Here is a 26,782-nt window from a genome sequence, read left to right as displayed (position 1 = left end):
GCTCGCGGTAGGAGTGCACTAAAGGGGAGGTGGAGCAAGGGAAGGACAGAGCTGCGGAGGCGTTGTGATGACGGCGATTGTCGATGCACGGCTCTTAACAGCCTTTTCCCTATGAGAGCCTTCCCCCCTCCTCGCCTGCTTATCATCGTTATTATCGCCGTGGTTCTAACCGCCACCACCATCAGCACATCTACCCGACGAGGCGCCTCCTTCCCCTGCCCCGCCTCGTTCCGGGAGCCACTCGTTATCTTGTTAGGGTAGTTGTTATCTGACCCAACGCCAAACAAGAAAGAGTTCAACAGGTTTGTTAAATATTGCCATTGACAGTGACTTGCAATTCTTTGGCTAAATCAATTAACAATAAATTTTCGGGACATTTAGTTGACTTGTATTTCTCTCATGCAAATGAGGGATCCGCAATAATTTACATCTTAATTGTTTAAATAGTTAGTCTGTTCATTTTTTCTGTTCTTCATTCCTTGGATTTCGTCCCTCATTCCTAGCCCGTCTGTGTCCATTAAACCATTTAACTCGGCCAAAAGTGTAAAATTCTTCCCACCGTCTTTCCCTCTAGCGTCATGTGCCTATCGCCACACTCAGCCACCCCCTCCTCACCCCTCTCCTTCCCGGCTTCCCACGTCCATTTGCTCTTGCTGTTTAAATCACCTGGAATCCCACACGCCCACAATACGCGCCCGGTGGTCCGTGAGGCGGAATGATGGGATCAGAATGGTTCCTCCTCAGGCCTCACGACTCGTGTGGCCCTGGTGGCTTAATGTCCTGATTAGGAGCCGTGATCAGGGTGACATGCAACTAGGGCCAATTATTAGCATTACGATTCCCTCAAGTTACGGCACAACGCCCTCAGTAACCTTGAGAAAGTTTTGCCTTAACCTTTTCTGCCTATTATTGACTTTTTCAATGGTATTTTCACTTCAGTCAGGCAACTCGTAGTGTCTATACAACTTGAATTCCAGGAAGTCCCGTAAATGTTTGTAAGTGGAGACTAAACCTAATACAAAACCGGTGAAGATCTCCCTCTGGCCAAGAATAAATAAGGGAGTTGTTTGTTCGCTAATGCAACATAGCTGAACACTCCCCTCCAGCGCTGCACCACACCTTTCTTTTGAGTACCTAAGTGAGCCGGTGCCCATAGCGGCTAAGGTGTACACGGGGACTCTAGGGAAAATGGAGCCCTCTACTCAGGCCCCGGGGGAGCTGAGGAGAGCCATGCCCCCATGAAAGACTGAGGCAGAGCCCGGTGTTACTCACTTTGGTGGTGGACATGTTGAGGGGCGTACAGTCCGAAGGCGATCGAGACCTCTGGCGTGTCACTGTGGTTTACGCTCTCTCATGTCCCGGGCCGAGGAGTGACCTGGGGCTTCACGCGATCATTAATACGGTTCCTGTAGGCACTGTGGGCACTGCACTAGTAGGGCAAGATTTAGAGGGGAGTATGTGACTCCGAAATAGCAGAGAGGGGCCAGTGAGCTGCGGGTACACTGGCGCCGCTCACACACCAGCGTGCCGCGCCATGTTCCGGCCACACTCGCACTCTCGCGCTCTCTCTCTATCTCTTCCTCACCCTCACCCTCTCCCTCCCTCCCTCTATTGATTTCTTTCCCGCGCGCTGTGTGTGACAAGTGAGGTCGGAGAAGCGCACCAGAGGCACCCCTGACGAGGTAGAACTGAAGAAGATTCACAATCGTACCCCAGGCTGACCCTCGGGGGGACGCCCAGGCCATGGCCCGTCACCCTCCAGCATACCTTAGGGATGCGGGAGAGCTAAAATTAGGATGCTGAACTACTCAGAGCCAGCCCTGCCTCCTTTGCCATTACTCAGGGGCACAGTGCAGGGGTCTCCAGGTGTAAACACGAAAAAATAACCGCTTTATTCAGTCCGTCGTGCATCAGTTTGCCTTTCAGTGTAGAATTGGAGTATTGTGTAGACCCAGTAGGAGAGAGAAATGCAAATGTGCTGAAGGCTAAGTGTAGGACGATTAAGGGATGACAGAGGGATCAAGACTCAGTAAATTGATGAATAAGAGTGTGAGTGAGGGAGGGATGCCTGGGAGTTAACAAGCAGGGATACAGATTACAGAGGATACAGTCCCACAGTACTGCTGATGCATCGCCTCACATCAGGAACACCGATCATCACCCACTTCCGTGTTTACCTGTGTGTGTGTGTGTGTGTGTGTGTGTGTGTGTGTGAGAGAGAGAGAGAGAGAGAGAGAGAGAGAGAGAGAGAGAGAGAGAGAGAGAGAGAGACAGGACTACCTCTTTCTCTATCTCTATATCTATCAATCTATTTATCCCCTTCTCCTCGCCGTGAACCACCCAAGCCGTCACACCTCCTACTCTAGCCTTTGAACTTGATAACACGGGAAAAAGATATGGCCGTCTTCCTCAGTGCCAAACTAAAAGAGCAGAGGAGGATAATGAGCGGGTAGGTGTAAAAACGAACCCCTATTTACAACCGAAGAGTATTTTTTTACAACAAAGGAGATGGCTCAAGGGCAACAAAGAGAGTGTCAAAAAAAAAGCCTGCTACTCACCGCTCCCATAATAGACAAAAGTAAAGAGTAGTCAAAAGAGAGGTCAATTTCGGGTGGAGAGGTGTCTTGAATATAGCGTGCTCGCCACTCTCTGCTCTGACAGCGATGACTGGGTTCACTCAGGCACGATTTACATCTTTTTTCCCCCATATACTGGCGTCCCTTCTCTCCCTCTCTGCCCTCACATGCTCACCCCTCTCCCCTCCCCTCTGCCTCCATCTCCCCCATAAACGGGCATCTTTCTACCCCTCCCAACCCATCCCCGTCCCTGAGCCACCCCCACCCACCCTCCTCCTCCAGGTTCTCCCGATACGTCAGTCAGCCAATCGTCAATCAGTCAGTCTTAATTTTCCTCCTCCGTTCTGAGATGCTGAGCGAAATGGTTGTTTGTGGCAAGACTATTCTGTTGGTGATTTGAGAAAAGGATGAAGATGCACATTTGGATTAGCGGGCACAGTGAACATGGGATGAACAGATACGTAGATTTTTGTTGTTTTTAACTGCATGACCGACTGGCCGAAATATACAGGTCCTCAATCGAATCAATATATCACACTACCACGGTAAAGAAAACTGGAAAGAGTAAAACCACCCCACTTAGTCACCACCTCCACCAGCATGTAAATGTTGCATGTATAATAGGGTGACCTTTCTCCCCGAGCCGCCATACCTGCCTCCCCCCGCCGGTCACACCAAGGAAGGGAAGTGGCGACACGGGCGAGTGACTCCAGGGCTGTTGTGTAACCTGGGAAGGGGGGAGGGGGGAGCAGGGAAACGACGGGAGGGGGAAAGAAGAAATAAACATCTCTCCCTCGGTTGAGACATCACGCGCTGGTTTTCCTTTTTTTCGCCCAACTGATGGCAACACGAAGTAGGTCAGAGGTCAGTGGTCAGAGGTTAGTGTGAAGCGATGATGTAGGCGAAGAAAAACAAGTTCAGGCTGACTTGGAAATCTGGTTAATTTCGAAACTGTTTTGTTTTTCCCTTGTTATTCGGCAAACAATTTTCTTTTGTCTTAAACTGATGGTACTGATGGTACTCTAACGTTAATATTGTAAATTGTCAATCACTACTGTTTGCCGACCATAAAATCTTAGCAATAGTTGGACTCGGGAAAGCTGTGTTTAATCTCGCCATCAGTCTCCGTTCTAACGAGTCAACAACTGGAAACGAAAGGTCAGCGGAACTTATATTAACAAAATTATAAACTGTTTCCTTACTATATGCGAGGGTTACCATGTGAACTGCAGTGTTACAGTAAAATGACTAGAAATACCTGGAAAGAAATAGCTTAAAAAAATAACGATATACAGTGGAAATAATTTATTCTATATCCGCTAAAGGATTTCCGGAACACTCCCGGCATTAGTACTGAGCGTAAATATGTCCACGCTTTTAAAGATTCGGTAAATAGCATCCACGTATTTCTCATTTAATTAGCTTTTTTTTTTTTCATTGCACGAACCACAACATTAATTTCCGTCCTACTTTCGGTTCCCTCACGCCACACACACACACTCCTCCTGCTTATCACATGCTTCCCTCTCCCTACACACACACACACACACACACACACACACACACACACACACACACACCATAATTACAAATGTTTATCCCTTCCAGCCTGTTTTTTTATTGTTTTTTTTTTACTTAGTGTTGATTTTCTGTTCGTCGGTTTACGCTCCCTTATGCAGCTCTCCTAGAAATATTTGTCCCCGAGCCACACAGCCGCATTTACTTGAACAAATTAGTTATTATTGATATAAAAATAATGATAATAGTAATAATAATAATTACACTACTACTAATAATAATAGTAATAATAAGAGTAATAATAATAACAGTGCCGAAATATTATAGGAAGGCCTTGAATGAATGCGTTTTCTCCAGGCTCACTTCAGATACGTTTTCTGTGCAATAGTTTTCTTTTGAGAGAGAGAGAGAGAGAGAGAGAGAGAGAGAGAGAGAGAGAGAGAGAGAGAGAGAGAGAGAGAGAGAGAGAGAGAGAGAGAGAGAGAGAGAGATTCAGTAGTTTAAAAGTAACAATAAAATGGTATATTTATAGGACTTTCTCTACATCACGTTGCTCACTGAAAACTTGATGATAATTTATTTGAGGGCAGACGAAGAAAAAAAATAAACTGGCAAAGAAAATTATGAAAAAAAGCTCATTGGTCGGATAAATAAACATGCGGTTCATAAATATAGTTCTTTGAAAAGTGAATGGGGAAGAATTGTGTTGAGAGAGAGAGAGAGAGAGAGAGAGAGAGAGAGAGAGAGAGAGAGAGAGAGAGAGAGAGGTTCATTAATTAATAGGTACGGGAAGTGAAATCTGTCAGGTGTGTCGAAGGAACGAGAGTGAGGCGTAACAAACACCCTCCATTTCATAGCAGAGGTGGTGGTGGTGGTGGTGGTGATGGTGATGATGGTGGTGGTGGTGGTGACTCTAACAGACAAGGTGGTGCAATAATTAGTCTGCTACTTCTTCATTTTCTGTCTTCTTTCTTTCTCTTGGGCGTCAGTTTCAGAGCGTGATGGTGGCGGGGACGGCGGAGAATCGAACAGCCAGGGTGGTGCAGGATGTGGTATGTTTTTTTCTTGGTTTTATTTTATTGTCAATCTTTCTCTTTGGCGTTGATTTCAGAGGGTTGTGGTGACGGTGGCGTTGGTGGTGGAGTATCCGACAGACATTGTGGTGGAAGAATTAGTCTGTGTTTTTCTTGGGTTCATTTTACTGTCATTTTTTCTCCTGGGTGTCGATTATAGTGGGTGGTGGTGACGGTGGTTGAGTATCTGACGGACAGTGTGGTGGAAGAATTAGTCTGTTTTTTCTTGGTTTCATTTTACTGTCATTCTTTCTCCTGGGTGTCGATTTCAATGGGTGGTGGTGACGGTGGTTGAGTATCTGACGGACATTGTGGTGGAAGAATTAGTCTGTTTTTTCTTGGTTTCATTTTACTGTCATTCTTTCCCTTGGGTGTCGATTTCAGATGCAATATATGATCTGTTTCTGGCAGAGTCGGTCGCGCCACCCGGCCACCTGCTTTGTTATTGACCACCTGGACCCCTTCCAGCTGGGACAGACCCAGCTGAAGGGAGCCTCGGACCTCTTGCAAAGTCCCTTCTCGTCCCATACCCTTTGGCACCCCTTCGCTTCTCTTAATTCCCCTTCATTTTCTTCTTCTTCCTTTCCTTTCCTTCCCTTCACTATTCTTACCTTCCCTTTCATTCCCTTTATTTATCTTCCCTTTCCTTCACTTCCCTTTCCATCATTTCCCTTCCCTATCCTCCTCTACCCAACCCTTCCCTTCTGTCTCGTCCTCTTTCTTTCACATTCCCTTTACTTCTCTTTTCTTCCCATCCCTCCACCTACCGTTCCCTCCATCCCCGTGCTTCCCCTTCCCTTCCCTTCACCTCCTCTCCCTCCCTCCCTCTCTCCCTTCGCAACGTCAATATACGCAACACACACACACACACACACACACACACACACACACACACACACACACACACACACACACACACACACACACACACACACACCGAGAGGAAGGTATGGAAAGACTTGGTAATAATGTTTTATATCCTCATTCCTAAATAGACTATTGTTCTCTTTTTCTTTTTCTTTTCAGTTTTTTTTTTTTCACTCTAATTGTAATGTTGTCACAAACTTCTGGAGAAACGATATTTCCTTCCACATCGACTGTTTATGGACAACAAAACCTACATTTAGTTTAGGTCGTAGCACATTGTAAATATGGATTCACTATACGCATGGAGACATTGCTGCTATAGTGAGACCCAAAACGATATAATATACCATACTTAATTAAGATTCGTTTGTTGTTCCATCTTTATTTTTTTACTGCTTTTTTGTTTCATTTCAAATACGAATATATGAGAGACTTACTCAAGACACATGAACACGAGAGGAGGACAGCCTATGCAGACGAGTCTTGAGGCCACCCTGAGTTGGGCTCACATGACGCCGTCGCACAATGGTCTTCTCTAAAAGATTGTGTTAGCTTGTAAAGCATGATAATAAAAAAGCGTTTTGTAGCAGATGATAATAATCAGGCATATGTAAAGCCCTAAACCTCGCCTAAACATTGTGACACAAATCCGAACAGCAAATTGTACCACACATTCCACTTCTGTACCTGATGCCTACATACCAGTGCCTTACAAACTATTCAGTTATTATTTTCCCTAAACATAAGAATATCTACAGGCAGGGCCACGGTGTCGCAGCAACAGTTTGCTCCGAGAGTCATTGCATTGTGACGTCACGCGAGCGCGAGACTTGAACTGGCTGGGAGGTCTACACCCACGCCTTGAGCAGAAATGTCTTGTTCAGGCCAGCCAAAACACACTTGTTAGCTCAGTTTACAAAGTTAAAGGCTCTCATCGCTCTCATAACACTCTCTCCCTCTCAGCGTCACTCGAAGTCTCTTCCTCAATGACCTCAGACACAAGGTGACCCAGAGTGCCCTTGCTCACGATGGACATCTTTCTTGGAGGCAAGTCGCGAACATATTTTTCATTGACATTGGAAAGGTGTCCAGAGCAGAGTCCTTCGTCACTGTCAACCTCAGCAGACCGTTTCTCTTCTTTCCTAGATTTTCGGCTTCCCAGACGCTCAAATCTCAGAATGCAACACTTCCTCGCCTTTCGCTCCCCCTTGCTGCTTGCGTAGCTGCCTTGCCTTTGCCTTTTGTTCTTGAGTGTCGTGAAGCTGCCTAATCTGCGGCCTGAAGTAGCGGAGGTGCGCTCAGCTGGGGAACGCCGTGCTTGCTGCTCGGCGCTTTGCCTGTAGGAAAGAAAAGATTACCTACTTTTCACACAAAAATTTCCCTTTCCTTCCACTCACCCCTGACAAGTCATTCACTCTTCACGCACCTGCGCTGGGCGACGGCGGCGCTTGGCGTCGAGCCAGTCGATTTAACAGACCACATGTACCGGGTGACACCTTGGCCGCGGGTCAGGACCAGCGAAGACTGTTGAGAAAAAGATAAGAGAAAAGCTTAAAAAGAACAGCAAATAATAATTAGAATGTTTAGTCTTTTTACTTCTACTTAGGCCTAGGCCCTAGAAGCTGATGTGTGTCGGAAATAACTGACAGTCTAATCAGTGTTATCACTCTTGATAGTGTGCGGGAAAACGTTGATTTATGATATTTCAATGGCTGGTAATCTTTGACCTCTATTTCTTTCATGTTATCTTACTCACATTTAAGTACAGGTATTTCCTGTTGAAACACTCGGCACTGATAGTAGGCTATTCTCCTGCTCGGAAGCCTTAAAATAGAATATAGAGATGCATGAGAAATGTTTCTAAAACAAGTGAAATTCTGAACAATTTCCCGTCCTCACCTTTCTTGTGAAGATGCAGGGAAAGGTGAGCCTGAAGGCGCGTCGGAAGTTTTGGTGAAGAAGGCCGTAGATGATCGGGTTGGCGGCGGGGTTCACGTAAATCATGTACTGCGACACTGTCACCAGCGCGTTGTAGTACTGTGCAGGGAGAATAAGAGCGAATGATGGCTTTTACAGGCATAAAGGTTGACCAGTTGTAAGGGCAAAAGGATATCAACATGGGAAATATGTGCAAGAAACACTCAAGAAATGAAAGTATCGACAATGGAAAATGAGATGCAAACAATTAATAAGCGTAGTGAAGAAAAAAAAGAAGACTAACATATTTTTTAAGTGAGGCACCTCTACAGTTAAACACTAAAAAACTAATCATTGCTTGGCTGGCCGATTTAAAATCACCGCAGAACATGTTGAGGTATATATACTATCAAACGCCATTTTATTAAAGCAACATTTTACTCTTACCTTTTCAGTTTCCTCGTCTTTGATCTGGCCGTTTTCGTCTAGGAAGCTGGTGTAAAAGATATTGAGGAGCTGAAGGGGAAGCCAGCACACCACGAAGATCACGACCACCAGAAACATCATCTTCACCACGCGCTTCTTGAGGTGAGTCATCACTGGGTGCTCTGCAGGAACAGTGAGTCATGTTTGATTTTCAACGAGCAGTGTGGTCATTACTCAGTTTTATCAAACCAGAACGTTTCACCTCACTGGCTGGGAGTGGGAACATAAAGGGCTTTCTCGTGATGTCTTAATCTGCTCTACTTCTGTATATATTTCAAATCTTACTCACCCCGTTTTGAGAGATTCTTGAACTTTGGGTGCCGGAAATAGACGAGGATAGTGGAATACGAGATGAGCATGATGGCAAGGGGCAGCCACGTCAGGCCCACCACCGCCACCATCCACCAAATGTACAGCTTCTCGTTCTCTCCGCAAATGGTCTGCACGCAGTCCTTCCAGATGTGTACCTGCGGTGTGGAGTCAGGCTCTGACCACTCGTTTATGTTAACACAACAGGCCTCATTCAACACCATTGTTAACAAGCGGTCTTGCAAAACAACTCTGAACCTTGTCGTTTACAGTACCGAGTTCTTGATGGAAGTAGCTCAGCATCGTAACTTAATTTAGTAATCGAAATTACCCTGAAGCACAACGCAAACGATGTTAAGTTAGCAAGCAGCACTGTTGATTTCTATATATTTCATTTATAATAAAAAGCTACGTCATGTCTGCGTTGTGGCACGAACTACAGTGTTTACGTAGCAAATTACTAACGTTAATTCCGTTGCATCTTTGTTAAACTTTCGTGACAAAAGGGAAATTGCATAGATCGATAGTATCGTCACATGTGACATTATCAATAACCCACCGTGAACACCCTGTAGAGGCCCCAGGGAAGAGCCAGCACTGCGGAGGACCCCCAGATGACGACGATGATGGCGAGGGAGTGCCAAGTCTTGAGGTGCGTGTGGAAGGGCCGCACGACGCCCATCATACGGTCAAAGCTGATGGTGGCCAGGGACGCGAGACTCACCAGCATCACCAGCACTGCGGGGCACAGAAAGACGAGGAACGGAAATAGAAAACATAGTGATTCCGAAAAGGAAGTACATTTCTCCAAAAAATATATATATGTTCACTGACCAGTTTCAACCAAATATATGAGTTTTTCGTACGAATGAAGAATCAACATTTTGTGACCACTGATGCACTTGAAATGTGCTTTGTTTGCTTAAGCTGTTCAGACAACAAATATTTCTCCTCAAATTAACATGTCCACCAACCACGGACAACAACAACAAGGAGACTCACTCTGAATGTATCCCTCCAAGTGGCACCAAAGTTCACCAAGAGGCCAGAACATGCTGGTGTCCCGGATGGTAAAGGGGATGGGCCCAGTCAGCGCGAGGATCAGGTCTGCCACCGACATGTTGAGGATGAAGTGGTTGACGGAGGTGCGGAGAAGAAGACGGTTCTTGGACAGAATGATGATGATGGTCAGGTTCCCGAGAACAGCCACGAGCATGACCAGCGAGGCGAACGTCCACCTCACGGCCAGCTCCCACTGTGGCCATGTCCTAAGGCTGTTGACGTCTGTGTAGTTGATTTCGCTGAAACAGATGATCTCGTCCTCGCTGTATTGGCAACAAGTCAGATTGCACGTTACAGGAAACGCATCCTCCAGCTCTTTTCCCTCGACGGCAGGCCACGTCAGGTTAGGTCGTGGCATCATTGTTAAGAGCTGTTGCAACTCCCTGACCTCTCCATCATCCCACTCGTTCCACGCCACCACAGACCTGCCGCGCACGTTGCGTGGGATACATTATAGACGTCGGAAAACACGCTCGCACTGGACAGATTTACTTATTTCAATTTGTTAAACTCTGTCAAGTATATCAAGGTAAAATGTGAAGAGATTCGATACGTTTTCAAAGGCTTGACCTTGTGTTTAAAAATCACTTTGAATATCCACGGAGAATTCACCAAATGGGTTTTCACTTTGATTCGAGAAATAAAAACTTTTACATGCGGTGAGAATTAATTACTCGTCAGCCAACCAGTAGAACTTTGCAATGTGGTATCCAAGGGCTGACTGAGGCGCCGCGCACATCATTGAAGCCTCGCATGTCTCCTCGGCTTATCAGTCCACTTCATTTATCTCTCTTAATACCACCGGATCATTCCCCTACCGCTGGATGCAAGGTTATTGGGTTTAAGTAATCCTGCTCTTACAGAATTAAGAAAAAAAAGAAAAAGAAATGAGAGAGACGTACGCGACACCGGAAAGAAAATGCAAAAGTTGTGATTAATTTTGGTGCCTGTCGCCAAAACAGATCACAGAGACCTGAAGACAACGATGACACGAGGATTCCCCGCGTTATCTTATTTAACCTACACGTGTCAAGGTACTTCGTTGCAAGCCGAAGGACGCGCCCGTGATCATGTGAGATGAAGATGACACGGCTCCCGTGTTTGTGAAAGGGGTGTATACGTACATGAAGGCATTCATATACATAAGTACATACGTGTTATACCATTATTTCATGTGTGTGTGTGTGTGTGTGTGTGAGAGAGAGAGAGAGAGAGAGAGAGAGAGAGAGAGAGAGAGAGAGAGAGAGAGAGAGAGAGAGAGAGAGAGAGAGAGAGAGAGAGAGAGAGAGAGAGAGAGAGAGAGAGCATTACGTAGCAATACAGACCACACAGGTTCTGTGGTGTTAGTGATCAGTGATGGGTCCAGAAGTGAAAGGGCGCGCCAAAAGTAAGTTTTGAGAAAATGCGCTTCTAAACGTGCTGCCTCGCACCGGGGCCGGGGAAGTTAGATTTGACGACTTCTTTACCTGCTCATTACTCTAACAAAGAGGCGAAATCACCGTCTCTTAACATAGAGAAAATTAGTTCGCTTATAGATAAAGGTGAAGTTGGAATCATAACCCACAGCTGCCCGTGGCCTCGGTGCTCATCTCCGTCGCATTGGACCATGAGGTTGTGATGGGTAAGAACCATTACCCAGGGACACAGGCCCAATGTGACACCCCCAGGTTTGGCCAGGTACCCATTCAACGATCAACCAGAAAGGGAGGCTGCACACTGGAAGAGCTGCACATCGACTACTCAGGCTGAGATTCGAATTCGGGCTTGCAGATTCGTAGTTAGGCACGTTAAGCGCTGCACCACAGAGACATGTACGTGCTTGTAAAAGTAAAGTTGGGAGCTTACGCTATAGCTGAGCGTGGCCGCGGTGCTCATCTCCGTCGCATTAGCCCTTTATCCTATGGTGAGAAGAACCCATAACCCCGGGACACAGGGCTAGTGTGACATTCGGGTTACCACAGTTTGCCTTCCCCAGGTTTCCTCAGGTACCCATTTATCGACCAGCCTGAAAGGGAAGAGGAACACCTGGATGAGCTGTACCCTGACTGCCGGGGCGGGATTCGAATCCGGACCCGCCGATTCGTAGCTAACCACGGTAACCACTGGACCACGGAGGTGCTTATGGTGGTACTTAAAATCCCGTTTTCTTTCGGTGCCAAATTAGCCCTTTTTATTCTGAATGTTTCCTATTTTTAAGAAAATTGAAGTAAAGAAGCTCACGGCGGAATTCCACCGGCAGGGCCGTACCCAGAGCTATAAAAAGGGGTGGGTGGTCTTTTTCCACTAAATATGAACCTTTGTAGCCACTTGAAGAGGGGCGAGTGGGAAGCGAAGCAAACCGGATCAGCCGATTCGGGTTTTGAGAAATTGACATTTCTGGGTGTATTTTCCTGCTGTGAAAATGAAAAACTGGGACTTTTCGTCCCAGTTTCCCAGAAAGTGGATTTACCAGCTAGAGGGGTCGTCCGACCCCTCCCTCCCCTGGGTACGGCTCTGACCAGTGTGCAAAGCAACAAGACACGGTCAGTTGTTAATTTACCAGCCTTGAACCCAAACAGTTTAGGTCACTGCACCCCCAATTTTGAGCAGCTCCGCGCTCATGCTACCAGCACCAGTTACCGTTCTACACTTCAACTCCTTCACAGCCTCTTCTACATCGCCAAGAGAGGTTGAGCCTCGTCAGTGGGTGGGTCAACATCCACCACTTGAACCCCAACGACTGGAGGCAGTCCACTTAGATGATTTGACATGTACAACTGCTCAAAGTATTCCTCCCAACGCTCCCGCCTCTCCATACCCGGCGTCTGTGTTTCGGATAGCAACGAGGCGAGTAATGGCTTGGACCGCAGCTTTTTCAAGGCTCTGTAAGCAGGGCAGGACTCTATCTATTTTGTAAAGAAAATGTCCTCTGAAGTAGTCGCAGGATTATGTTTCATTTGCTCATTGTTTCATCGTAATTAATAAAAGTTTAAGTTAGGGGCATACGCTATAGCTGCGCGTGGCTGCGGAGCTCATCCCCGTCGCATTGGAATTTGAGCCTTTGATGGGAAGAACCCATTACCCCGGGACACGGGCCAGTGTGAAGTCCGGGAATGCCACTGTTTACCTTCCCCAGGCTTACACAGGTACCCATTTATCGACTAGCCCGAAAGAAGGGAGGATGAAGAACTGGGTGTCCTGCACGCCGACTGCCCAGGCCGGGATTCGAACCAAGACGCGCGGATTCGTAGCTAGACACGCCAACCACTGCTCCACGAAGGCCTCTACAGAAAAAAAATATTTAATACATAAGTAACGATATTTATCATTCATTGAGCCTTTTTCAAGTTTGACACCGCCATAAAATCAGATTTTTTGTTTATAATCCATATTTGCATAAACAGGCGTGTACTGATGCTGCATTTCATTCCTCGGTTCCTTCGAGTACCCTGTTGACATCATAAACTAAAATTCCTATAAACTCCCCATCTCTCTCTCTGAGCCTGTTGAGTTACCAATCTGTATGTAGAGGGAGGGAGGGACACATACAAACATATACAAACAAAACTGTCGGAATGTGGAGTGATTTTAAATTCAATCAATTTACATTTTCTTATATATATATATATATATATATATATATATATATATATATATATATATATATATATATATATATATATATATATATATACACAATTTATTTACACAACAAGAGCAGATGTTCATATTTTTACAAAAAACAACGCCACTTCATGTAAACGGCAACCTTAAACCTTAAGAAAGTTAAGCTACAGGCCTATGCACTGTGTGACACATGTGTTTGGGTCGCGTTTTCATAATTAATGTAAACTGTAGCATTACAAAGAAAACGAAATACAAATCATGACAACCTTAGATATGAAAGTAGAAAAATATAGAATTACACGGGAAATATGACAAATATTTTGTTTGTTCCTCGTACTCAACAGGATTTGTGAACACCGATCAAAACCTTCCTGGTCCATCCTGCCAGACATTCTCAAGAGCCCAAATTTTCAGAATATAACACATTATTCTCCTGACTGAGAGCCAGGCCATCCTTGTTAGGCGAAAGGTAAACTATCATCAAGCGTTGTCCAAACACCTTGGGAAGGTGTCTTCTTCTGCTGCTGCTCAAGATCCGGTCCGCCATTCCTGAGAACAACGCCGCGCCGTTGAGTGAGAAAACAAGGTTACGTACATGCAATCTCTGCTTCAAACTCGGATACACCACTATTAAGGACAGGCTAATGGCGCCGCAATGAACGAGATTGATATGAAAGTCTACGCATTTCCATCAGCCTTCACTAAATCACGCGCACCATTATAGTAATGGTGGCACAGTTTGTGTTGAGATAAACTTCATTTTTTCTTTATTTTACGTCGCACTCGTCAGGAAAATGCACCGTCATCAAGACCACGTTATAAAATTCTTTCACTCTCGAGGTCACTGGAAGTCTCCTCCTCGATGACCTGCGTAATGAGGTGGCCCAACGCCCCCGTGCTGACGATGGGTATCCGCCGCGGCACCAAATCCCGCACGTACCGCTCGTTGCCCAGGGACGGACTCCGAGGAGCGGGCGGTGAACCCCTCAACTCGGTGTTCGCGGATACGACGTGAGAATCCGGCAGTTGAGTTTGTCCGGAATCTTGCTCAGAGTTTCCTTCCATATTTTCCTCCATGATTGGCTCGATGACGATGGAAGCTGCGAGAGCGGCTGAGCAGACGACTGCGGTGGGCGTGTGCTCCCTTGCTCTCCGGCTCCTGTCTGAGAGATGATCCCTGAAGAACACAAAAACACGTGTCACCGATGTATGGGGGAACACACACACACACAATCTCTCTAACAAACCCGTAACCGTGATCCCGCAAGTACCACCACCTGTATTACCAAGCCTCTAGATAACTTAAAAATCCTTAGTTTCAATGCGCGTAGCCTAAGAAACAAATTTGATGAACTGAGATGTCTTGCTTTAACAGAAAATTTTGACATAATTGCTATAACCGAAACATTTATCGACACCACAAATATTGATTTAAGTTCCGAATACAACATAGATGGCTACAGACTCTTCAACAAAGAACGTGAAAACAGAAGAGGCGGTGGCGTCGCCCTTTATGTCAAAAGCTATTTGCAACCCACCGACAAAACACCGGGAAACAGTAACGTTGAACATTTGTGCGTGCGAGTAAACATTGCAAAAGTCAATTTAAATATATCTGTCACCTACAGACCTCCCGGGCAATCACTCGATGACGACCTTGAAATGTACAGCGTCTTAAGGCAGTCACTTAATAACAACGACTCACTGATATTAGGAGACTTTAACCTCCCCATATCGACTGGGCGACACTGTCAGGTACAGAAGGCGAGTCACATAGAATGATCGAATTTCTAGAAGAAAATTATCTAAGCCAAATGGTTTCTGAGCCAACTCGACAAAATAATATACTCGACCTTGTTATAACGACCCAAGATAACCTTGTCAGTAGTGTCACGGTAGGAGAACACCTCGGTTCTTGCGATCATAAATTAGTGCGCGTCGACATTAAAGCTCAATCATCAGTGACTGAAAATAAAGTAAAGGTGCCCAATTTCAAAAGAGCTAACTTCGTAGAAATCCGACAAAAACTAACAGAAATACAACTATCAGATGACGGCAACGTAGAGGAAGCCTGGCTAAGCCTTAAAAATCACTTACTCACTCAGCAGAACACATTCGTCCCCTTGTGCGAGAAGCGAATTAACACTAATAAAAGCCCACAGTGGTTTAATAGCGAAATTAAACAATCAGTCAATGAGAGAAAATTGTTTTACAGGTTAAAGAAAGAACAAAGCACGCCCGAGAACATTAGACTCTATAATGATGCCAGGCGACGAGTAAAAAGACTAGTAGGTCAGGCAAAGCGTAGATATGAAGAAAATATTGCAGCCAACTGTAAAATAACCCGAAATCTTTCTTCAGTTACATAAACAACAGAAAGGCGATCAAAAGTGGTATTGGACCTTTAACAAACAGCGACGGTGCACTAGTGACTGACAGCCAACACATTGCAAACCTCTTAAACAATTACTTTTCCTCGGTGTTTAATACTAACAGTCTTCCTCTCGCTGCCACCAACACCAGTACTATTGTAAATCTCGAGCATGCATTGCCTAATTTTGAAATAACAACCGATGAAGTCCTTAAAGCTCTCCATTCACTTAAAACAAATAAAAGTCCTGGACCTGACAAAGTATATCCAACTCTGCTGAAAGAAACGAAGAGCGAAATACTCTCCTCCCTCACAACCGTATTCAATATGTCCTTGCGACAAGGCATCGTCCCTTCAGATTGGAAAAAGGCTAACGTGACACCGATTTTCAAGAAAGGAGACAAAAAGTACCAGGTAATTACAGGCCCATTAGTCTAACTTCGGTTGTAGGTAAGCTACTTGAGGGCATAATTAGAGACAAAATTGTGAGTTACCTTGAAAGCCACTCATTGATTGGGGACTCACAACATGGCTTCCGAAACAAAAGATCCTGCCTATCAAACCTATTAACCTTTTATAACGACCTCTTCACTGTTTATGACGTAACCAAATCACTGGACGTAGTCTATCTTGATTTCAGAAAGCGTTTGATAAAGTCCCGCATCATAAATTACTTTACAAATTAAAGCAAATAGGTATTGACGGTCAAGTAAACCAATGGATCGCGAATTGGTTGAGCAACAGACAACAAAGAGTAGTGATTGACGGATTTAACTCAGAGTGGGCGCCTGTCACTAGTGGCGTCAGGGCTCGGTCCTTGGCCCAGTGCTCTTCATTATTTACATCAACGACGTGGATGTTGGACTCAATAACCGCATTAGTAAATTTGCAGACGACACAAAGATTGGTAACTCGGTTCTCACTGACGAAGACAGGCAAAGCCTCCAAGAGGATTTGCACAAAATTTCAGCTTGGTCGGATAGATGGGAGATGCCCTTTAACGTAGACAAGTGCCAGGTCCTTCAAGTTGGAACGAGGAATAAGAAGTTCGAATACGAAATGCGCGGCGTTAAACTCAAAAGCGTTCAATGCGTCAAAGACTTGGGGGTCAAAATCGCGTCAAACCTCAAATTCTCACAGCAATGCATCGATGCAGCAAATAAAGCGAACAGAATGTTGGGCTTCATTAAAAGAAACTTTGTATTCAAGAATAAAGATGTAATACTCGCTCTACAACAGTTTAGTCAGACCCCACTTGGAATATGCGGTACAGTTTGGTCCCCCATGCAAAGGATATTGCTAAATTAGAAGGTGTTCAGCGTCGGGCAACGAAATGATCCTTCCTTGCGCAACAAATCCTACGAAGAAAGGCTTTCTATCCTTAACATGTTCTCTCTTGAGAAACGTCGCCTCCGAGGAAAATTGATCGAATGTTTTAAAATACTTAATGGTTTCACGAATGTAGACAGATCAACATTGTTTATGATCGATGACAGTCTGCGCACGAGGAACAATGGCGTAAAACTCAGATGTAGACAAGTAAATTCAGATTGCACCAAATTTTTCTTCACCAACGTTGTAGTGCGAGAATGGAATAAGCTTCCACCATCAGTGGTCCAGTGTAACACGATTGACTCCTTCAAAAATAAGCTCGACCGTCACTTCCTTCAACTTAATATCAACTAGAGTAGAAATGCAACGTTTTGGAGTCTTCTGATTAATGTAAAATCACTTAGGTTTAAGGACAGACCACCAAGTCTGGACCATGGGTCTGTGTGGTCTGATTTTCTATGTAAATCTGTAAATCTCTCTCTCTCTCTCTCTCTCTCTCTCTGTGTGTGTGTGTGTGTGTGTGACAAGCCGATGGCCTCACCAAGCATCACCCCAGTGCGGCACACACTCCAGGCTAGACCACCGCCACTCACCTGCCCATGGACATCACGTTGTTGTACGCGATGGAGGTGGAGCGCATGGACCACACGTAGTTCTGGCGGCCCTCGCCACGCGTCAGCACGAACATCGACTGCTCAGGGATGAAGAGGAAATTGAAACATCTTACAGCCATGGTATATTATCCCTTCATCTCTGGGGGTCGAGATTACAGTTCTATAATATCTCAGAAAGAACCCTGTATTATTGAAAATGTTTTGTGATTGATATGTCCATACAAATTTCCAGAGCTTCGTAGGAGAAATTATAGAAAGGGAAAAGGTTATTCATTTATATTACTCCAACTTATTTTAATCGATATGTGAGAGAATTTTGACGACGTGTTAATGAAGTATGAATATTTCAAGAAATTATAAATTCAGAGGGCACCTGAGTACAGTGGCACAAACAAAGAAATGCTTCCATTGTTGACCCTTCGCTATTTTCTAACTCTGGTGAAGGCCTACCTTTCATAAAATGGTGAAATCATAATGTTTACAGTCTGAATCTACCGAGAGGAAGTTTCTTTGATGCATTACTATGTCTTACCACCCGCCATATGTGCTGCGATACGAATAGCAACGTTCTGCTTATTGCGCAGGAAAACTTACGGTGCGAACATTAGAATTTTTAAGATCTGGTATTGCTTGATGTTCTATGAAGATGCGAGATGGCTGTTACTGAAAAACAGGCTTCTTTTCTCAGCTTTTCAGAGTTGAAATGTCTCTGCCATACAACAAATTGTTACAGCTATACCTTTAATAAGTACAAACTAACTACAAATCCATTCACTGTCCATATGCAAGTCGCTGTTAGGCAGTGGAGGTGACAGCCAAATTATCTTTATTACCTTATGGTTATAGAAGCAAGGGAAGGTGACGCGGAAGGCCCGTCGGAAGGTCTGGTGCATGAGGGCGTAGATGATGGGGTTGATGGCCGCGTTGGTGTACATCATGTAGTGGGAGAGCGTGAGGAGGATGTCGTGGCTCTGTAAGGAGAGTTCAAAGAGTCGATAAGAGAAATATTGCATCCTGCAGAGAAGGGTCGGCACGTGTCTCAGAGACTTGAGTTGCTATAGCATTACACACACACACACACACACACACACACACACACACACACACACACACACACACACACACAAATAAAATTAACTATTAATCGTCCAATTATCTTATAAGCGATAGGGGGAGGGAGCAGGACACAAAAAGGTAAGAGGGTTGAGTTGTCAGGATAATTATTTCAGTCATCTTCAGTAAAGAGATAAACCCTCTTGCTCACCCTTCGTGCTTTTTCGTTTTTGAACTGGGTGTTGTCATCCAGGAAGAGATTATTGCAAATCTTAAGTAACTGGAACGGCAGCCAACAGATCGTGAATGCCACCACGACCACGAACATCATAAGCACGACTCTCCGCTTCAGGTGCGTGAGGGCGGGGTGTTCTAGGCGGCAGAAAAGGACACAGTCAAAGTAATATTCCTTCTTAATACTATGATACTGGTCTGTAATGTGTTACTTTTAAATTCCCTTCATTGTAACAATCGTTATGGTGCAGGAGAGCTATGATATTGCTGTTTCTTGCGATGGAGCGACCTAGAAGAAAACACCTGAAAAAATAGCTCGGCGAGAAAGGAAATGCCGCTAAGTTTATATTCAGTTATATAGCGTGCAGTAAAAATGACAAGAGAAAACATGCTTTATTTAAAGAATGAGATGAATGCGAGAAAAATCAACTAAATCCATGCTGGGGAAAAATGGATTTCTGGGAGTCCATTTCGTAACCGCCAACAAAGCCGCCTGTTTTTGTGGCGAGAACGTCGTCTTAAATTAACTTGAATATTAAGAATAGTGCTATTACTCACCTTTATTTCTACTAGCCTTAAATTTATGAGTTCTGAAGTATACTAAGATGGTGGTGTAGCAGACGATCATGACCAGGAGCGGCAGCCACGTCAGGCCGATCATGTTAATCATCCACCAGACGTGCATCTTTTTCACGTCCTCGCCGCACGTCGTCTCGTCGAGGTCCTGCCAGTGGTGTACCTGTAACGACATTCAGTTCAGTCCTTGATATTCCTTTCGTGAAGGCGCTCTCCCCAGCACGCCCAACGAAGAGCTTTCCCTACCGTATATATTCTGTAGACAGCGAAAGGCACAGCGAGCAATGCCGACACGGTCCAGATGATGAATATGATGGCGATGGACTGCCAGGGCTTGATGTGGTTGTGGAAGGGCCGCACGACACCCATCATGCGGTCACAGCTGATGACGGCCAGGGACGTCACGCTCACCATCATCACCAGCACTGTGGGGTACATACAGCGTCTATGTATATGTTCCATAACTCTGTCGTCCTCAGTAGGACTTCCTCAGCATGATTTTGTTAGAGGTCAGCCCTTTATCCGGTCCTCGGCGTGAAGATGGAAATGCAATACCTCTCACTGGCTTCTCTAAAAGGGCTGTAAGGCAAAGTACAGTGAAGTAAAGAAGCCATTGCCAACTCTGCTTTATGTACAGCGAAACAAAGCTATTCTGCTGCAAACCTGGCATCCCCACCTTCTCCTCGTCGTCATGTTATAAATATTATACGAAAGTGAGTGACTTCAGGCATCCAGTGACATGTGACCATTTTAGTGATATAACTAAGCACGCGTGTCGACTCAGTCACTTCGTCTTTTGGTGGAAATATATGAATAAATTTTGATACTTGGTAACCCCAAAACAGTCCTTCATAAAAGATTAGGCTGTTGTGTTTACAAAGGCCAAGCCCCGCCCACAAATACAAGATACGGTCACATAGACAAAGATGGAGTGAATTTATAGTTTGTCTGTCTGTCTGATGCAGGCACAGATAGATTGTATAGATATAATCTTTCTGTATGTGATCGGATCTGTGTGACTTATGTGATCTGCAGAGCACCCTTGTTCATAGGTTCAGGGTTAGAAGTGACCGTCTACCACAAAAGAAACAGACTGGCCTGAAAGGAAACTGGAGATGGAAGTACAGAGAGAGGAATAAAATCAATAGGAAGGTAGTTTAGAAAGTTAATATGTGTGCCGAATGTGAAAACTTTCGAGATTTCTAAAGAAAAAGGCAAAGGTGGGTGCATAAGCTATAGCTGCGCGTGGTTGCAGTGTTCATCTCCGATCCGTTGGCCCTTTGAGCCCTTCGGGGCACTGTGATTGCCACAGTTTACCTTCCCCAGGTTTCCCAAGGTACCCACCTATCGACTAGCTCGAAAGGGAGGATGAACAGGTGGGTGATCTGCACGCCGACTGCCAGGGCCGGGATTCGAACCCGGGCCCGCGGAGTGGTAGCCAGACATGTTGACCACTACACCACGGAGGAGCAGGAGTATCCTTAGAGTTGCCTTAGATCTCTTAGGCAACAGTACTTAAACAGGAAAGACAAAAAGATTTTCAAATGCAGAGGCGAAAGAATGTGACCGGGCAAGATGTTGACAAGAAGCATAGTTTCTTTTAGGAAAATAAGAGGAAATCCATCAGGAAATGATGATTTAGGTCAGAAAGGGCATAGATAACAGCAGTAGTAACAGCTTCAATTTCGGGCAAAGTAAATCCAAAGAGGAATTTTCAAAGAAAGATTGAGTGAAGAGTTCAGTTTTAGGAACAGATGTGACGGGATTAAGGAGAGGTGGGGAAGTTGATGTAAATTTGTTGAAGATATATTTAACTAGATGCAAGAAGCTTCAAGAACAATTAGTTCATAACATTTTGGCATTTTCTACTGATGAAAGAAGTTTTTAAGTCGAAGAATATTTTATTCACACTCTTTCTATTATCCCTCATAATTTTATCTGTCATTTTTGTTGTTGTTTTCTTTATCATTGAATTATTATTATTATTGTTACTTTTTATTATTATTATTATTATTATTATTATTATTATTATTATTATTATTATTATTATTATTATTATTATTATTATTATTATTATTATTATTATTATTATTATTATTATTATTATTATTATTATTATTATTATTATTATTATTATTATTATTATTATGTATTTATTTATTTTACTGTCATTAGTATTTCTGCCATCATCATCATCCCCATCATTATCATAACCCTTATCATTTTTTCACTAGTAGCATTGGAAATAGTCACAATTCATTACCGTATTATTCTAGAACATTCTGAGAAGGAAGCATATCACGACCTCGTTGGTCCAGTCCTACCACTGTTTGTTTCATAAGTGAAATCTTTTTTCCATTTTATAACATATTTTAACAACACTTATATTTTACATGTACTTCAAACCCTCGGTCTGTCTTTTTTTTGTATAAGCCATACTCGAAACAAATGGCATAACTGCTACCCGAGGGAAAATAAATGTTTTGAAAGTCTACTCGCAAATGTAGCTACACATAGTTCAAGTGATGAAATGAGAGGTTCGGAAAACTCACAGACACGTTTAGGGTTGCCTCTCTCGGTGTTACACAAAAAGATTCATTTTTAAATCTGAGATGGGGCACGTATGCGATCATATATATGGCATCATACTGTGTAGGGCTACACCACATCAGTTCAATTACGGACAGTCAATAAGCATGAGTTTCTTTGGGTCACGTAAAGTGAAAAGAAAAGGATGACCAAGATGTTACTTACCTTGTATGTATCCTTCCAGGTGGCACCAGGCCTCCCCGAACACCCAAAAGTACGCGGTGTCACGTATTGTGAAGGGGATGGGCCCGGCCAGCCCGGTGATCAGGTCCGCCACCGACATGTTGAGAATGAAATAGTTGACGGAGGTGCGGAGCAGGAGGCGGTTCTTAGCCAATATGATGATGATGGCCAAGTTCCCCAGGACGGCCACGAGCATGATCAGCGGGGCGTAGGTCCAGCGCAGGGCCAGCTCCCACGTCTCAGGGTACGTGATGTTGGCTCGGTCCGTGAAGTTGTATTCATTGAAACACATCACATTTCCGGATGACATTTGACAACACGTTTCGTTACAGTTTAAATCTCTTGCCTCAATATCAATCATTTTTTCACTGGTTCTCTCTCGCTTCTAAGAAATATTTACAAATTTCGTCTGTTTTTTATCCTCCATTTTCCCAACGATGTTCAGATTTTGGTGTACACATCATTGTGGAGACGATACAGAACTGCTGCCGTGTGGCCTCTTGGTTCACATTCCTTGTTGTAGTGGATGAGGAAGTACTGACTAAACGTGCAGTAATCAGACAACTATAAAAATTTTCAGCGTTAACTACTATTGTATAAAGTCACACTTTATGTATATCATTGGGAGGGAGATTGTTCTTTAACTTTTCTTAAACGTTCGTGTCAGAGGAAGGAAGCGGACACAGTCATAGTTCTTGCCACACTGCCACTCGAATCCGTCTTGTTGGCTGATCACCCTCTGGGCCTTATCATTCAAGGCTCCTTGGGAGGGTCAGCAGACCAGACTCTCATGTCATCCCAGCAGTAATCAGCAGGATTTTAAGAAAAAAATGTTGCCCTATCTATGCCATAACTTCAAGATTCCAGCAGGCGAATTTAGAGGATCGTTGTGTATTGAAGATGCTTCTTAAATCACAAAGACGCTGGAGATCATTAAGATATGAGACGGCACTGATAAGATGAATATCCGCTGTAATCACTATCACCCATTCTCAACTTACCACCCCCTCCACCTCCACTCGCGTGTCTCCCCTGCCGGCGGGGCAATGAAGACAGTGAGCAGATGTGTGGGCATACCGCGAACAGACAACCAGGTACAAAGGTTATTCATCGATTGCATGGCATTGCATGGCACTCCTAAAGAAGAGTTACACACTTAGTGATCCCCGTGTTTCCGGTCAGTAATACAAATAATGATGAGGGGCATGCAGAAATCTGTCATTTGATGAACCGTATACATGGGCCAGCAATGAGTAACAGGCACATTCTTGCCCTCTTTTGCTGATAAATCACAAATTCTTGACAAAAATTACGACATATTTTCTGTTATCTGTTCACAATCACTGATAAAAAATAGATTATTGAATATTTCCATGAACTAGTAGAAAAGGGCACAGCATTATCTTTCATTACGGCGTCCAAACAAAAAAAAATAGTGCAATGAGCACGACTTTAGCCACCATAATTATGTTTCCAGAGAGGCGTTGTTGTTTGCAAGTGATAAAAGAAGAGTAACCTTTGAACGCCCTTCCCGGTGGGAGTGAAGGTGCCGGGACACAGGCACGGCCGTGTGTTGATGGTGTTAACTGCAGGGCGGTGGCCTCGAGGTCCATTTGGGTCATACGCTATTGGTGCGCGTGGGCGTTGCCATCCCCACCTGAGGCGAGTCACGTAATGAATTATTTATCAAGGTGAATGGCGACAACACTGATTCCTTCTACCACAATGCTGTTGTCAGTGTTTACATAATAATAAAACTAGAGGCAATAATGATAATCATAATTATGATAATAGTAACAATTACAATAATGATGGAAGGAATAACAGCAATAGAAATTAGAATAATAAGAATACGAATCAGAATAAGAATAACTAACAATAACAATAACAATAACAATGAATTAATAGATGTACAGTAATTTATAAATGAGGAAAAAATTGGAAGAGTTATAGGAGTATTCAGACTCTCGAATCTGTAAAAACTTGCATACAAAAATCGTTCACACACACCACACGAACATGAGTCAGGCCGTCACACTGCGGCGGAGTCGATCACTGTTATTGTGTACCGTTGTCCCACACCAAGGAAGGCACAGTCGTGTGAGACCTCTGCCCTGTTTTTAGGGGATAACTAAACTCTGACTTTCGTATTAGGAATGATCTCGTGATAAGGGAAGGGCAGCGGATACCATGTCTGCCCCCCGATATCACACACACACACACACACACACACACACACACACACACACACACACACATTAAAGAATAATGAAAAGGAACTCATTTTTCCGTATATTTATGACTAGAGTAAAAGTAAGAGAGTGAATACTGTGATAAACGTGGATGTAGTATGATATTAAAAAAAAAAAATACTACGTGAGACGGAAAGAATTGAGGAGATAGTCAAAATTTGCGGATGAAGAAGACTTTGTGTAACTTAAAGTAAAATGGATTGAAAATAATTTAATAACAAACCAAAATTTGTCGCAAATGATGAAGACGAAGTTCATTGGCAAAAGACAATGGGACCAGATGAGGTGCGGGAAGCTTCATGTAATCAAAATAATTGCCTTCGTCTTTTCCTTTTCTTAACCGAAAGGATAAGATTAGCTGTCCTTACCCTTGTGTGTGGTGTAGTGCGTGGTGGAGGTAGGACTGGTGGTGGTGGTGGTGATGGTGGTGGGATTGGTAGTGGTGGTGGGAGTGGTGACCGGGTGGTGGTGGGGATGGTGGAGTGGAGGAGGAGAGGGTAAGTGGTAGTGGAGTTGGTAGTGGTTGTGGTGGTGGTGGTGGTGGTAGCGGCAGATTGGTGTGGCAATAGTGATTGTGGTCTAGTTAAAGTGTTGGGTGTTGTTGTTGTTATTGCTGCCGTCACTATTGTTGTGTTGGTGATGATGACGATGATGATGATGGTTAAGATGTTGATAGCACCATTTTAATTTCGTAGTTGTTGTTATTGTTGGTGTTATTGTTATTGTTTATGGTGGCGGTAGTAGCAGGGACGGTTGTGCCTTCCGACCTCGCATACTAAGATACGGAGTGTCGAGTGCCGGTTATCTTGTGCCAGATACTGCCTCTGTCGTGCCACTCATACCTGGAAAGGCAGAGTGCCAATAGTCCCACGCACACACATGCACACCTCTTGACAGTGATAGAGAGGAGTGAGTAAATACGACAGCAGAAAACAGTAGCAGTAGAAAGTAGTAGTGGTAGCAGCAGCAGCAATATGATCACTATTATCATCATTATTCGTGTAGATATTATAATGATAATTGTGACTGGAAACTCCTACCCGTGGCGGGGGGCAGGATTCCAACCCGCGCCCCCATGGACGCGGCGACGACAACGTTAACCACTCATGTTTAAAGTCTATATAAACCTATCAAAATTCTCTCTCTCTCTCTCTCTCTCTCTCTCTCTCTCTCTCTCTCTCTCTCTCTCTCTCTCTCTCTCTCTCTCTCTCTCTCTCTCTCTCTCTCTCTCTCTCTCTCTCTCTCTCTCTCTCTCTCTCTCTCTCTCTCTCTCTCTCTCTCTCTCTCTCTCTCTCTCTCTCTCTCTCTCTCGTTTATCTACGTGTCTATCTGTCTTTTTTATGACTCAGATCTGTATTGCATAATCTGTGTTATGCTTTCAAACTCTACTTATCGTTGTAATGTTTTAATGAATTCATGTTTATCTCGCCCCCTCCCTCCCCCCCCCCCCCTCTCCTCCTCGGCACTCCGTTGATACGGGGACCCACAGCGGCACGACCCCATGCTGAGGCGCCTTATCTTGATCTCTTGATAATTTCTCCTGGCCTCCCACTGCCCGCCCTCTACAGCGCACAATGTATGTAAGTGAATCATCTTTTCTATAGCGTTTGCCTTACTGTGACGGAACTGTTCCCCACCGTTGTTGTTGTTTTCTTTCTTTAAATATTGTCGAGCTGCTCGCCTAAAATTTATAATCTTTTAAGTGTGTGCACTACTCACATGTGTATAAATTGTGAAACATTAATCACAGTCTTTTGATCCTTCTCTCTCTCGGAAATCCCATTGATGATAAGCATTGCTCATCTTGGATATGCCCAAAGATAATTATCAGAGGTCTTTTTTTTTTGTTTGTTTGTTTTTATGATGTATTTGCGAAACTCATCTTGAAGAGGCCAGACACAGGAAGTTCCTCTTGCATCAGCTCTAGGTGCGGGTTTTTTCTTATAATAAAAGAGGCAGAGCAAGGGTCGAACATCTTTTTTTTTTTAAGTTGTAAGTTGGGAGCATACGCTTTGGCTGCAGCCTGCAAAAAAAATGGAGAAACGAGAGAAATTATCAATTTAGTTGCATGTTTACGTTGATACGTTTCTCTTGAAAGAGTTTAAGTGGTACAGGAATGAGGTACCATAGTGTAAGGAAGTCTGTGTCAGAATTTAACAGTGAA

At 44.2% G+C, this 26,782-nt stretch overlaps 3 protein-coding genes across 7 annotated transcripts in view; all 3 read right to left on the bottom strand.

Moving 5' to 3' along the window:
• The window catches only part of LOC126996398 (titin-like), a 31,860-nt gene extending 30,244 nt beyond the window's left edge, over positions 1–1,616 (bottom strand). For 4 of the 5 annotated variants that reach the window (XM_050856780.1, XM_050856781.1, XM_050856782.1 and 1 more), the window contains exon 1: positions 1,273–1,616. The gene's annotated coding sequence lies outside the window, so the exon portion shown is untranslated. The remainder of the gene's footprint in view (positions 1–1,272) is intronic. The other variant, XM_050856779.1, reaches the window with a different exon arrangement.
• Positions 1,617–6,134: 4,518 nt separating this feature from the next.
• Positions 6,135–10,653, bottom strand: LOC126996396 (substance-K receptor-like). The gene is made up of 7 exons (XM_050856776.1): positions 9,749–10,653; positions 9,306–9,484; positions 8,727–8,904; positions 8,399–8,559; positions 7,934–8,071; positions 7,461–7,558; positions 6,135–7,371 (listed from the first exon to the last, which is right to left on the bottom strand). The coding sequence occupies exons 1-7, from the start codon at positions 10,167–10,169 to the stop codon at positions 6,975–6,977; spliced, it is 1,572 nt and encodes a 523-aa protein (XP_050712733.1). The 5' UTR covers positions 10,170–10,653; the 3' UTR covers positions 6,135–6,974.
• A 2,827-nt stretch (positions 10,654–13,480) lies between these two features.
• LOC126996397 (substance-K receptor-like) lies at positions 13,481–25,114 on the bottom strand. Its single transcript, XM_050856777.1, has 8 exons — positions 24,987–25,114; positions 22,349–24,023; positions 19,841–20,019; positions 19,577–19,757; positions 18,996–19,156; positions 18,565–18,702; positions 17,711–17,808; positions 13,481–14,591 (listed from the first exon to the last, which is right to left on the bottom strand). Exons 2-8 carry the CDS (start codon positions 22,725–22,727, stop codon positions 14,231–14,233), a joined length of 1,497 nt encoding a protein of 498 aa, XP_050712734.1. The 5' UTR covers positions 22,728–24,023; positions 24,987–25,114; the 3' UTR covers positions 13,481–14,230.
• Between the last annotated feature and the right edge of the window lie 1,668 nt (positions 25,115–26,782).

This window comes from Eriocheir sinensis, chromosome 10 (assembly GCF_024679095.1).
Source record: "Eriocheir sinensis breed Jianghai 21 chromosome 10, ASM2467909v1, whole genome shotgun sequence".
Classification (NCBI taxonomy): Eukaryota; Metazoa; Arthropoda; class Malacostraca; order Decapoda; family Varunidae; genus Eriocheir; species Eriocheir sinensis.
The sequence above is the reverse complement of the archived record's forward strand: the minus strand, read 5'-3'. Positions and strand labels throughout refer to the sequence as shown.